Source organism: Leucoraja erinacea, chromosome 31 (assembly GCF_028641065.1).
Source record: "Leucoraja erinacea ecotype New England chromosome 31, Leri_hhj_1, whole genome shotgun sequence".
NCBI lineage: Eukaryota > Metazoa > Chordata > Chondrichthyes > Rajiformes > Rajidae > Leucoraja > Leucoraja erinaceus.
This window is the reverse complement of record NC_073407.1, coordinates 6,857,148-6,871,257: the sequence shown is the minus strand read 5'-3', so window position 1 is coordinate 6,871,257 and position 14,110 is coordinate 6,857,148. Positions and strand designations below refer to the sequence as shown.

The 14,110-nt window shown below is 38.7% G+C and overlaps 1 protein-coding gene across 4 annotated transcripts in view; it reads right to left on the bottom strand.

Moving 5' to 3' along the window:
* The window catches only part of mapkap1 (MAPK associated protein 1), a 244,578-nt gene that overhangs the window by 112,627 nt on the left and 117,841 nt on the right, over positions 1-14,110 (bottom strand). For all 4 annotated transcript variants that reach the window (XM_055659816.1, XM_055659815.1, XM_055659817.1 and 1 more), the window contains one exon: positions 4,254-4,430. In XM_055659816.1, coding sequence (XP_055515791.1) covers positions 4,254-4,430 — 177 coding nt within the window. The remainder of the gene's footprint in view (positions 1-4,253; positions 4,431-14,110) is intronic.

The following is a 14,110-nucleotide window of genomic DNA, read 5'->3' as shown; positions in this document are numbered from 1 at the left end:
GCAAACTAGGTCCTCCCTGTGTACAAAGTATAAATATACATAGACCAAGATCCAAGTTAGTTCATAAATTTCTGTACATTGGACACATTAAAATTATAATCTTACCATTTTCCTTTAATCAGCACAAATAATATCATCTCAGCTCTACAATTGCCCGATCACTATGTTTTAAATGCGTAACTGTGTCGCACCGTTACGGAATTTATTACATTGGTTACAAATGTAAAATTACTCAAAATCATGTTGGTTTCGTTTTTGGGATCATGTTGCAAATTAACTGACGGGTGGTCACTCATAAAACTTGTGTATGTGCTTATAATCACTTCATCTAACAGACTAAACTGAGATGATTTTAAGTCATTTAACATTTTGCAATCAGTGAACTAAATTCTGTTAGGGTGCTGGACAAAACCATTTAGAATTACAGCATTACAGAACTTGGGTCCAACTCGCAAAAGAATTGTTAACAAGGATCAATATAACTAAATAAGTCATCTCTTTGATGATCTGCCTCAACAATATGAAGGTACTGCATCAGACCAAGTGCTCTCAAGATCAAGAGAGATGCTTACTCAAAGTAGAGCTTGCAGTCTCCTTCCTTTTCCATAATGGAGTCACACAATTGCCTACCAGTCAAACACTGACAAATACACCCACCCAACTGGTTTCAAACACCACTACATGCTATCAACCTAATATTTCACGACTAAAGTCTACCACTGGAGTACCCCCAGCAATATCTCCTGTTGTGCCTCTGCGCAATTCCTTCAGTAACTTGGCAATCATTCAGAATGTTTTCCCCATTTCCACCCCAACTATCAGCAGCTTTCTTCAAAAATTCATCCTTGGTTACAGATCCACCAGTGACCACTTCCCTCTTTTTCCATCTTGCCTGGTCTGCAGTTTCCCCCCCCCCCCCATCCCAGTCTCTTAGAACTTCAGCCAAATGACTTTAGCTGTTCATATTTTCTTTCACAAAAGACCATTGTGTAAATAAACAAAAGCAGTCTCAATGAACTTAATAGAAATTCATCATGGACTGGACATTACTAAAATACATTACTAAAAACATCTGAAAGATCAGTATCACGGAGTAATTATAGAACAGAAGATGACCATGTGGCCCATCTAGTCCCTGCCAGCTCTGCTGTGCAGCCAATCAGTCCCTTTACACTGCTTTAATCTAAGGCCGTGCACAATTTGTTCTGCCTGTTCAATTTGCTTTCAAAATCTTTAACCGTTTCTCCTTCCACTCTCCTTGGAAGCACTAAGTTCCACGTCATTATCACTCACAACCACCCCGATATCACTTCACCTAAAATCTTAATTCTTTGTTCCTTTGTCCTTGCACCATCAAGTTAAGGGCAACCTCACCTAAACCTACTGTAATCTTGCACATATCTCCTCAACCTTTTTTCTGCTGAGAAAACCACAAGCCTCTACAATTCCTCTTCGCTGAACCATCCATAAATCTCCACAGCTCCATAGATGCTGCTGCACCCGCTGAGTTTCTCCAGCTTTTTTGTGTAACCTTCGATTCTCCAGCATCTGCAGTTCCTTCTTAAACATCCTGAAATCTACTTCTGCACCCTTATAATGGTCTTCACATCCTTCTTTAAGTGTGTGAACATAAATGGACAACTTACTCTGGTAACCATGCCAGAGCTTTTTCTAAATTCAAGAATTTCCCTATTTCATTCCACACCTTGATTTATAAAACAGAACATCCCATGCGTTTTACCAACCAGTTTCTCAAACCAGTTTCTTAAACTGTCAAAGATCTCGGCATACGAATCCCCACATTCCTCTGCTCCAGCACTTTTGAACTGGGCCATTGTCTACATTCCCCCTCACACAGTCCTTGTGTCAAGAATGCATCACATCAGCCCATTTTTACTCTATGCAACGGCCCTTGCACTGACCCTCGTGACCACCCAACAGCATGCAAAACAACCATAATTTGCTGTTTTTAATCCTTCAGCCATTTTACAACAAATCTAACTGATGCTCACCCCAATACTTGATGAAAATCAACTTCACAAACCCGCCTGTTGTAGCACTTTGTCTGATGTTTTCTTAAAATCCACACAGACAATAAATACATCATATACTTACTTCCCTTCAAACCGTTCTGTCAACTTCACCTCTCAGCCCCCCCCCCCCTTAAAAACCCTGGCTTTAAGCCATCCAGAAATAGGCAACTTGCCCATTCTAAAAATAGTCAGCCTTTTTAGTTAATCCTGCCGTTCACATTTCAACCCAATCTCTTCCAAATCAAACACTAGCCGTTAAATATCTCGTCTTGCCCTCGACCAATAATTTCCCACTCTCTTTGCCCCAAATGAACCATAGGTTAAATGCCAGAAGATATATCCAACGGGTCCCTTTTCACAGGTTTCAGAACAAGGAAGGAATATAGAGATTTAAAATAAAAAATTATCAAGTTGGAGCATGTGAATTCTGTTTAATAAAGTGGAAGTTACATTTCATACAAGTAGCACGTCTGGTGATCTGTGTGAACTAATATCAGGACAATGTAGAAAGACATCATTTAGTATGGTAACCAGATTTTGCAGGGCAGGGACATGGATTGATTTGGGGGGGAGCAGAGGGTGCACATATTCCATCTTGGCTTAAACATCCATGTTTTTTTAATATCATTTTTGACAAGAGTACTTCAAATATAACAGAAAACATTTTTGCATGCCCAGATGCTGTGTTTTGGGTTTTATGACCTTAACTTCAAACTCCTCTCTATTTTGCAATGCTCATATCAAATTAAACATGAAAAAGAATAGCCTCATCCTATTTGTCATTTGAAAGTATTATACAGAACATCTGAACAGCATTCTCCAAGTTTCCAGAAAAGTAAAAACCTGAAAAAAAAAATCCCAGACAGTCTCCCCTGCCAAAAAGGAAACCATGTCAGGCTTACTTATTCTAAATCTCTGTTAAGTCCATATGTAAGATTTCTGACTGGAACAACAATCTGGCTTTAGAATAACAAACTATAGTAATACTCAAAAAATGTAAAGGGCAAGAACTTCAACTGGCACACAGCCATATCAAATACTGGTACACAATATAAAGCAGTATCAGCTCAAGGATAGACTTTACAGCTGCAATATGCAATTTGTCAAAGAAAGGAAAAAAATGATCAATAAAAAGACATCAGAATATGGTATGCAGCATATTATTTAATTAATTTGTAGGGAAAAAAGTAAATAAATTGCTGAACAAATATACTGACCCTAGGGCACTAATCAGGCGGTAAACAAACTTCAAGAGCATTTAACAATGTTAACACTGTTTTTGTTAGGTATTCCACAATCTGTACCCTCATAAAACCTGGAAAAATCCATTTATGGAGAAAAATTGAGAAATAAATTTTATCATGGGCACAAATGGCTCTCAGAAGTGATTAAGATGCACAGATTAATCTTATGTATAGATTTATAATCAGTGAAGGGTTAATTATGCGATATATTTCTAGTTATTGAGCATTCATTCCTCCACCAAACTATTTGCTGTGCCAACGGTGCTGTGGTTTATAGTGCATGTTTATCATCAACCTGGTATTTTGAATCAATGTATACGAAAGATCTAATGTGAAATTAAAAGTGACATGAATACTTGGCAATTATACAAAAGCATGACCAACAACAGGGACAAAAATCAAGTGCAGCAAATGTTGATCTTAGTTTTGAGTTTGTAATCAGAGTCAAATTAGAAGGCTCATTTTGATTTCTTGAAGGAACCATGACTGCAGATATTTGTTTAGTTGTCTGCTGATCATTAAATAAACTGCATAGGCTCCTCAGAGAGTTCTCCAATTCTACAGCAACCAACAGTAGTAGTACTAACTAAACATTGCAGAGGAAACGTGCGCAATTATAACTTTTAACAAAATAAAACATTCATTAGTATGGAATTACATAAAACATCCCCAGGTTAAACAAGATTAAAAAAAAAGGGGGGGTATTTAATTGCCTTTTATCGTGTAATTTTTTTTTGTGTGAGTTTACGAAATGTTCACGGGGTTCTGTGAAATAGAATAAGGGTACTCAATTGCACTTTATACTTCACACATGGAGCATCACTCAATTGGTTAACAATACACCTGAATAGTTATGAAATTTGATAAAACATACCAAACTATATCTTTTTGCAACACTGTCCATGTAAATGTTCTGGGTCAAAGTGGAATTAGTGTTCACGTTAAAATGAAAGTTAAATTTTTTAAATAAACTTACATGCGAACAAAGAGAGACTGTTTTGCTGCCAGCTCAGGCGGTGAGTACTTCTCAACTAGTGCCAGTGTACTGAAGCCGAACTTATGAATTGGCTCATTGGAATCCAATGGTGGAAAATCGCCATCAACTTCTCCATCATCCTCGGCAATATGAAGGCAGTAGACGTCCACTTTTTCACTGTAATGAAGGAACAGTGAGCATTAGAAAAAGTCAAATCGGCAATGGTCAATTGGCGGCTGTGGTCTAGATTCTGGCTGCATTAACCTCCGGTTTATGAACAAAAGCCTGATTGGGCAAGAGAGTGCATTGGGGGTGGGGGGAGAACACACACACACACCAAAAAGTGGTTTGCTTCCAAAAAAAGGCAATAATTTTTGCAAAAAATAAAGCTTCAAATAAATGTAACAGCACAAGAGCTTACATTTTAACACATTAGTTTTCCACTCATGTTTGTAAGCAGAACAGAGACTTTGGCAAAAAAATTGTGAAAACCCACCATGCCGTGGGTAGTTTTGCCAACATATCCGCTGGCGTTATTCTGATTCTCGTCTAAGCAAACAGCATCATGGTTCACAGGCTTGAAATGAAGGAACACTCAATTGCTAATAAGAAAATGCAATGTTCACCAGAGCACACATTTTTAAAACCTAATCTATTTAACCATGGACAAGTGCTTCCAAAGCAGTCCAGACTAATATTTAATGGTTAGTGGGAATCTGATTTTAAAGACGATTAAACATTTACATTCTTTTGGCTCTCGAGTGCAGCAGGCAACCAGAACACGAGAGACTTACAGAAGCATGCTGACAGATGAGACAGACTAAAGCCAGAAGACAGCTTCAGAATGCTGTGGCCGGTGGTACAAAGAGACAGAAGCTGCAAGCTGAACAGGGAACTTGCAGTTAAGTTAAGGCACAGGGAATACAATTGCTCTCATAATTAGCGTCTTATTCCCAATGCACAAAGGAACATTCAAAGCAAAATGCAGCATCTGAAATAAGGAATGGTACAAATATACAGAAGATATTACATATTATTTTCCATCAGGAATGTATAAATCATTTTAAATCGTACAGATGCATGCCGAACAAACCAAGCCATCAACAGCATATGGTACGCAAAAATGCTGGAGAAACTCAGCGGGTGCAGCAGCATCTATGGAGCGAAGGAAATAGGTGACGTTTCGGGCCGAAACCCTTCTTCAGACTGATGGAGGGTGGGGGGGGGAGAAGGAAGGAAAAAGGGAGGAGGAAAGCATCAACAGCATATGTTCACTGGATCTGCTTGAACTTCTGGTGTTTATTAATTTGTTTGGTTTTCTATCAACTATGAACAAAAATTCAGGCAGAGCGAATCTTCATGTACTTCCTCAGTTTCATCATGTTCTCTCCCTCCAACCCCATCCTGAGCAATGCGTAACAATATGCATTTTAAAAATTTAGGTATTTGATGAAGGAATATCTGATCCATCTCAACTGGCTAGCTGGAAAATTAGCAAAGTGCTAGGGTTTTGCTACTGGGCAAGGCCAAGACAATTAACAAGCATCACTGTGGTATACTAACACATTTTCGATCCAAAATATCCATCAACAACTAACAGCATTATTTCAGCATCATCAATTATTTTCTCCATGTGCATGGTCTATCTTCATGTGAATGAAATACTGACACGTCTATATTTAACATAATTGGTATTTTTCCACATCTTTATTACAATTTATAAATTAACTCCAATATAAATTAAAACGAAAATACTAGTGCGGAATCAAATTATTTATCCAATTTATTTTCTGCATTTAGAAGCAGCACAAACAAAATTATTTTTTAGATAACCATTAATCTTCACCAATGCTCCAGAGACTAAAAATACATTTATCCAAGCTGTGCATTAAGGGTAGGTGGCAACTCAAGGTCAAGGTAAGGCCCGATCATTGAACCTCCGTCAACAGAGTCATTTGATCCATCACGTCAGGAAATGAAAATACTGAGTTATCGTGATCATTACGACATTCCCTGATCAGAGGGCATAATTTCAAGTATGAAGGTACCCTGAGAACTGATGAAAGTAGAACAACATTCTAACAGTTGGACAAAATTTAGCCTCTCAAAACTGAAATTTTCATCAATCTCGTTCAGGGGAACTTGCATTCCATTGCAATCAAGTGCACAGGAGTTCAACGTGTAAAGCCGCTACAGCAGCATGATTTATTACACTAAAATATCCTTTGGAGTTATATTTCCAGTAAAACGGACTTCCATAATTTTGTAAAGTTCATTCATTCATATTGTTCAGATGAATGTCCATGGGTCTCCATGAGGAATCTACTGCAGGTCTAACCCCAACAACCACATCAATGCATCTACATCTGAAACATATCAGCCATGGTTCAGTGGTAACACTTTTCACCCTAGGTCAGAAATTTGAGAATGGAATCCAGGTCAATAAATCATTAGAGCACAATGCGCTGCCTTTGGGGAAGACTCAGAACCAAAACCTCATTAGCTCTCAAGAGACCATCAAAGACCCCAGGGCACTTGTGGACAATAGGTTATGGAAAATGTCCGTGCATCCTTTCCAAGAATTATGCCTCCAATCAAACAGATTATAGTGTCATTTTTCTCATAAGATGCTTGTGGGAATTTGTTGTGTGCAAACAGTTTCTGCATGGAGCTGCACTATGATCTTGACGGAACAAAAAGATGACCACTGGAATGCAAGCGCTTTCCAGATGCTCCGATGACACGAGGTGCCACGGTGTAGTTACTCACTAATGGGCAAGTGGGAGGCAGATAACAAATATTCAAAGTTATTTTAACAATTGCAAAATGTCTCCTTTAAAATTTCAGAAGTCTCTCACACCTTTGTACCACTGTTTAGCATTCTGGAAATCTTCTGTGTTGATAGTTATCAATCTGAATGGTGATCAATACTACGCGATGATAAAATAATACTTTTACAGTAATTCAAAGCTGGATTTCACAAAAATATATTGCCATGAGGGAGCGAGGATAATGTTTGAATTGGTTGGTTTTTATCTCTACTCTTCCAAGTATCAAATCCCTGCATGACCAAGCGGCATGATGGCATGGCATTTTACAACAAAGCTGCACAATTCTTTAAGCTTATAATTTAGGTTTCAAATCATGTTTATCATATTAATATTTTGACTTGGTTCTATCCAACAATATTGAATTCAGTGATGTATAAAATTGACAAAATTATAATATGTAATAACTACTGGGCCAGAAAATTAAGATGATGTACATTATCTTATTTGAATGTAGTAACTCAGTTGAAAAATGTCTACATGCAAGTATTATACATCTACACTCTTTATAAAGCCTGGAAAATGGGACAAAAACTAGGAACATTCATAAATATGTATGGCTGTCGTTTTGTCCGATCACATCTTGAATAAAATCCCATTTTAATTTCTCTTCATTTTCCAGTTTCTCTTCCATTTTTATTTATAAACATGTTTGTAAGATATCATGTGAACTGTTGTTGCTCACCAACTGCCTTTTCACAAGGTGCTCATTTCTTGATCTTTTGCTGTTACCTTTCCCTTTTGCCCATCTATGCCTGATCATGAAAAAGGAAGCCTTCTCAAAACACACAAGTTCAATCCCAGGTGTTTCTCCACAGCCACTGTTCATCTCCAGCACCTGGATGACTGAGGGCACTCAACCTTGGCCAATCCCAATTAACAATAGATAGACACAAAATGCTTGGGTAACTCAACAGGTCAGTCAGCATCTCTGGAGAAAAGAATAGGTGACGTTTCGGGTCGGATCCTTTCTTCAGTCTGAGTTACCCCAGCATTTTGTGCCTATCTTCGGTAAAAAACAGCATCTGCAGTCCCTTACTACCTGATTAACTATGACCATATGACCATTCCCCTCGCACCATGAATGAATTGAACTAATTCTTGCATAGGACAATTTTCCATCAACACCACTCGGTTCCGACAGATAAAATACATCACCCTGGATGATTTTTAAGTGACCTGGCTTTAGGTTTTTTTTAAAAGGATTTTCAACACTCCTACCAACTCAACCAACTGGAGACCGAATTCACCAGTTTCCACACACTAATTATCAGCTTCCTCAAGTTTTGATACTTCCAGCTTGAATCTCACCACCATGTGCACCTTCCTCCTCTTTACTGACATTCCTTCATCAACATACTGCTTCACTCATCAATACCATTTTCCTTTCCCCACAGCATCTTCTTCCACAACTAATGATCCATCATCTTTGCTCATTTCCATCCAAGGTCAAAGGCATTTTCAACATTAGAGTGAGTTACTTGCGCTTCTGATTTGTATACGAAAGAACTGCAGATGCTGGAAAAATCGAAGGTAGCCAAAAATGCTGGAGAAACTCAGCGGGTGTGGCAGCATCAATGGAGCGAAGGAATAGGTGACGTTTTGGGTCAAGACCCGAAACGTCACCTATTCCTTCCCTCAATAGATGCTGCCTCACTCGCTGAGTTTCTCCAGCATTTTTGGCTAGCTGTGCTTCTGATTTAGTATGTTCTATTCGTTGTTCACAATGTAGCCTCTGATAATTGGAAAGGCGAATGAAGAAAGCAAAAGCAGCTCAAAATTACCCTGAAACAAGGAGCTGCATATGCTGGTTAATAAAAAAAAAAAAAGATGAAGTGCTGGAGTAACTCAGCGGATTACAGCATCTTCAGCATCTCCGTAGAACATGGATAGGTGACTCTTCGTTTAAAAATAGCTCTTCAGTTTGCAAGCCTAACCCTGGATGCTTGTCACTTCAGCCTTCTGTCCAACAAGCTCCAGTGCCAAGCGGTGATCATGGTTGCCCTTATGCATACCACTGGAACAAACTTTTATTTCTTTAGGATCACATTATTCTCTTCGGTCCTGTACATTAATACTTTGTCATTTAATCTCCAACATTACATCCTATTAGACATTTCACTTTGTGGCCTGAGATTTGTTCCTTTAACTTCACAAAAGTTAACTGACTGGGCATATTGACCTCTTCCCCTTACACAGATGCTGCCTGACCTGCTAAACACTTCCTGCAATTTCCAGAACCTCTAGTAGCTTTTGATAAATCACTGCAGCTTAGATAACTGCTCCACTGTAACAAAGTTTTTTAAATCTTTCATCCAATTGCAGAGATAAATAATAAGATTAAACCAATGAAAAATCAACAACTTTTACCTGTTAAAGAACATTGATATTTTACAGCTAACAATTTTTTTTTCTCGAAAATGCATTCCTCAAGCATCTAACAGCATGTGCCACTCAATTTCCTCTAGTCCAGAAGTTAAAAAAATGAAATTGTCAAATTCAGAGTTGAATCTTGCAACATTAGGCCATGGGTACTCAAGGCCATTCAGAATGCAAGCTCTCAGAATAAATGCTCTCAGAAAGTATACTTTGCCATAAACTAAAATGAACATTTTCTTCTCCAAGTACTACTGATAAAAATTATTAATAACATCCATTTTGCCATACTCTGCCCAGAAGATTCCCTTAGTGAATTCTGATGCAACACAAGACATTGTTTCATGAATACACAATGAACACCATCTACACATTGCAAATCAGAAGAGATAAGGACACGATGGGAAATGCAAAGAGTAAAAGAGGACAAGCTAACAATAAAATCTGCAGGATAAATGACTCTAAAAATGTAATTATTGTGGCCTTGTCAAACATAAGGTTTAGCACTACACGCTATGAATCCCAGCTGTGGAGACACTGGTATCGTTGTCTTGTTGTAGGACATTGATCATTCTTTTATTCTGGATTTTAATTCATGTATTGTGTTTTTTTTTTAATATATAATATATGATGCTTTTATGTGATATACTAAGATTTTATGTACTTTATGATATTTTTTAATATGCAATGCATTTTTATGTAATGTCACCCCTTGTCTGGACCTTGAGTCCAAAATAAAGTTTATTATTATTATTATTATTAAAATATCTTCCTAGATAATGGAAAACAAAACTTGAAACAAAAAAAAATTAAAGAGACAAAGGATGTGTCTTTGTCCTGCTCTACTCGCCCAATTATTACCAAGTGCATCAAAGCTGACCAAAATGTTCCAGCAGTCGAAGATACACCAAACCTCGGCCTGACTATTAAATTGACATGCTTTGGGGAAAGTGAAAGATTTTATAACCATACAACACTCCACGTGTCCCTGCTCCATCCCACTTTCCAGCCATGTCTCGCCATATCCTCAGACAACCTTATCTGCTATCTTTGGCTCCACCAATTTCAGTGTCGTCTGCAAACGTAGTAATCAGACAGTTTACAATATCATCCAAAAGGTGCCAACACTGATTCTTACAGTGCACCACTTGTCACAGACATCCAGGCAGAAACACACCCGTTGACCACAACTCTCTGCCCTCTATCCTATTAGGTGGCAAGAACAGGAAGGCAGATTATTAACTGAATGGTGTCAGATTAGGAAAAGAGGAGGTGCAACGAGATCTGGGTGTGCTTGTACATCAGTCACTGAAAGGATGCATGCAGGTACAGCAGGCAGTGAATAAAGCCTTCAGTTGCCCATCATTGCCAAATAATTTAAGTTTAGGAGCAAGGAATTCCTACTGCAGTTGGACAGGGCCCTGGTGAGACTGCACCTGGAGTATTGTGTGCAATTTTGGTCTCCTAATTTGAGGAGGGACATTATTGCTATTGAGGGAGTGCAGCGTAATTCCCGGGTTAATTCCCAGGATGGCAGGACTGACATTAATGAAAGAATGGGTCGACTGTGCTTGTATTCATTGGAATTCAGAAGGATTAGAGGGGATCTTATAGAAACATATAAAATCCTTAAAGGATTGGACAGGCCAGATGCAGGAAAAAAATTCCCAATGTTCGGGGAGTCCAGAACCAGAGGTCACAGTTTTAGAATAAGGGGTGGGTCATTTAGGGCTGAGATGAGGAAAACCGTCTTCACCCAGAGAGTTATGAATCTGTGGAATTCTCCGCCACAGAAGGCTGTGGACGCCAATTCATTGGATGTTTTCAAGAGAGAGATTGATTTAGCTCTTAAGGAATCAAGGGATATGGGGAAAAAGCAGGAACAGGGGGTACTGATTTTAGATGATCAGCCATGATCATAATGAATGGCGGTGCTGGCTCGAAGGGCTGAATGGCCTACTAGTGCACCTATTTTTCTATGCCAACATGGAATCCAGTTTACCAAGCCTCAGATCCCATGGGCTTTAATACTAGAGGACATAGCTTTAAGTTGAAAGGGGCAAAGTTTAAAGGAGGCAAGCTTTTGAACACAGATGGCTGAGAGTGCCTGGTACGGGATGATGATGGTTGAAGCTGGTTTGTTAGTGGCATTTAAAAGATGTTTGGATAGGCAGGGAATGGAGGGATATGGGTTATGTGCAGATAGATAAGTGCTGGTCTTGACATCATGTTCCGCACAGACATTGTGGACCAAAGGGCCTGTTCTTGTACTATGCTGTTCTATGCTTTAAACTTCTGTACAAGTCTACCATATGCGATCTTGTCAATACCCTGCAGCCGTGAAGTTGGTAAAGTCGCATCACTGAAATTGAAACTCCAAGTTTGAGCTGGTAACCAAATGCCTTATGCAGTAGCTGCCCAGACAACGCACCCAAACAAAAATCGAAACACTTTATTTTCCAGACAGGATGCCTGTGATAATGAATGACGCTAATAATTTAAAATAAATGTTCAGCATCTGTAGATTTTTAAGAAAGTTATAAACCAATAAGATTTTCAATTTTTTGCTGGTGACAGTGAATGGACAGGGGAGGGCAGAGACAATGAGCTAATGGACCAATTCAGTTCTCTCCCACCTCCTCTCCCGATGTCAAGGTATCACTGGCTTCAAAATGTTGGCACAAATAACACTAGTGTAAAATATTATTCCATTATTCATATGCCATTATGTCTCTAAAATGTGTGGTTTAAATTTGGAATTTTAATTAAATGATTGATTTCTCAATTAATAAATTACAAAGTGCATGCTAATTGTTTAATTGGTCACTTGATCTACAGATCATTTATGAATAAATTGAGTTGATTTACAAAGTTTATTGATTTGACTTGACGATGAATTATTGAACTGACTAACTGATTTGCAATTTCACCAATTAATTCACAAATTTCCACAAATCAGTTCAAATATGACATTATTAATACAGAATATAAACTGATACGAGATCAGTTGTCATGACTCAGTTCTGCTTTAAGTAATACAGATGTTACCACACCATTAATGATAATGTAAATAGCAATTTCAGAATGGTATATGTTTGTAAACAAATTATAATACCAAAACAGAAACATGATTCATAATTCCTGTCTATCAAGGAAACCACGTGCAAGGTGTGCAGCCTTGAGGTTTTCTGTGTAAGTAGCATGGCTTGCCATTTATCTCGAAAGTTGCGTGGTATTTTAGAATTGGCCAGGGTGACTCTGCCCTCAGCTCCTGTTGCATGGGCAGTGAGGAAATGTTGGGAGAAACAGATACAAAGAATTTCAACCTAAACTACTCTGCGTGGAACAATAAATGTTTGAAAAGGTAGAAACAGTTTAGCACATGCGCCTTCTTTATTCCTGGAAGTATTTTAAAGTTCAAATAACATCCTTCACATTTCACTTCATTTTTTAAATCTTTGTATTTTGAGTTATATGAAGGAGCAGATGGAATGTCTCTTTATAGCAACAAATAAAATTACATCTGGTGAGTGGGAGGAACGTTTTTGAAGTGATTATACACATTTAACTATTACTGGAAGCAAAAGGCAAACTTACAAATATATTACTTATTATTGCCAAATAAAATGCAAACTTCTCTTGCCATCTCTTCAACACCAGCTGGTGAAGAGCTATCCTGACTAATCATAGTCAGAGTCACAGTCATGCAGCGTGCAAACAGGCCATTCGGCCCATGTTGCCCACACCGACCAACATGCCCATCCACACTAGTCCCACATTTGGTCCATATATCCCTATAAACCTATCCTACCCATGTACCTGTCTAAATGTTTCCTAAACGTTGCAATAGTACCTGCCTCAATTACCTCTGGCAGCTCGTTCCATACACCCACCACCCTTTGTGTAAAAAGTTACCCCTCAGGTGTCCATTAAATCTTCCCCACCTTAAACCTTTGTCCGCTGGTTCCCGATTATGCTACTCAGGGCAATAGACTGTGGGCCTACCCGTTCTATTTCTCTCATGATTTTGTATGGATCACATGTAGGCAGATGAGAGTCTTGGGAACATGATTGATCCAGATATTGTGCACAGAAGGGCCTGTTCTTGTGCTTTTCCATGTGCATTTACCTGAAGTCATGCTTTTTCTTCGAAGTTTTCCAGTTTACAGCATTCTAAATGTAGTTCCAATGGTTGAAATATTCTGCATTCACCACCCCTTCAAACAGTGATGTCCCTGCCCATCCACCTCTGGGTATAGTTGATCTCACTTCCCCCCCCTCTCCCCCTCTCTAATCTTTCCACTGACACTTGAAAACTATGTTCCTCACTGCTAGGATGCAGGATCTCATTCCTTCACAAATTTCATGTACCTCAGCCTTCCCTGCTCCAAAAACACATCCACTCTAGCCAGTACTACTTCACAGCAAAAACTTTGCAATCCAGCAGCATCCTGATGAATCAATATTGCCTTTACTTTGTGGATGACTTCAAATGCATTACGTCGATATTCACCAGACTGAACTCCATTTGCCATTTCTGTCCATCTGCAAAATCCAGCGATATCCTGCAGTCTCCAGCTTCCTTCCTCAACATGCATTCTGCAAGCTTTAAGATGATGTCATTGATCAATATTAACAGGAAAGATATATCAA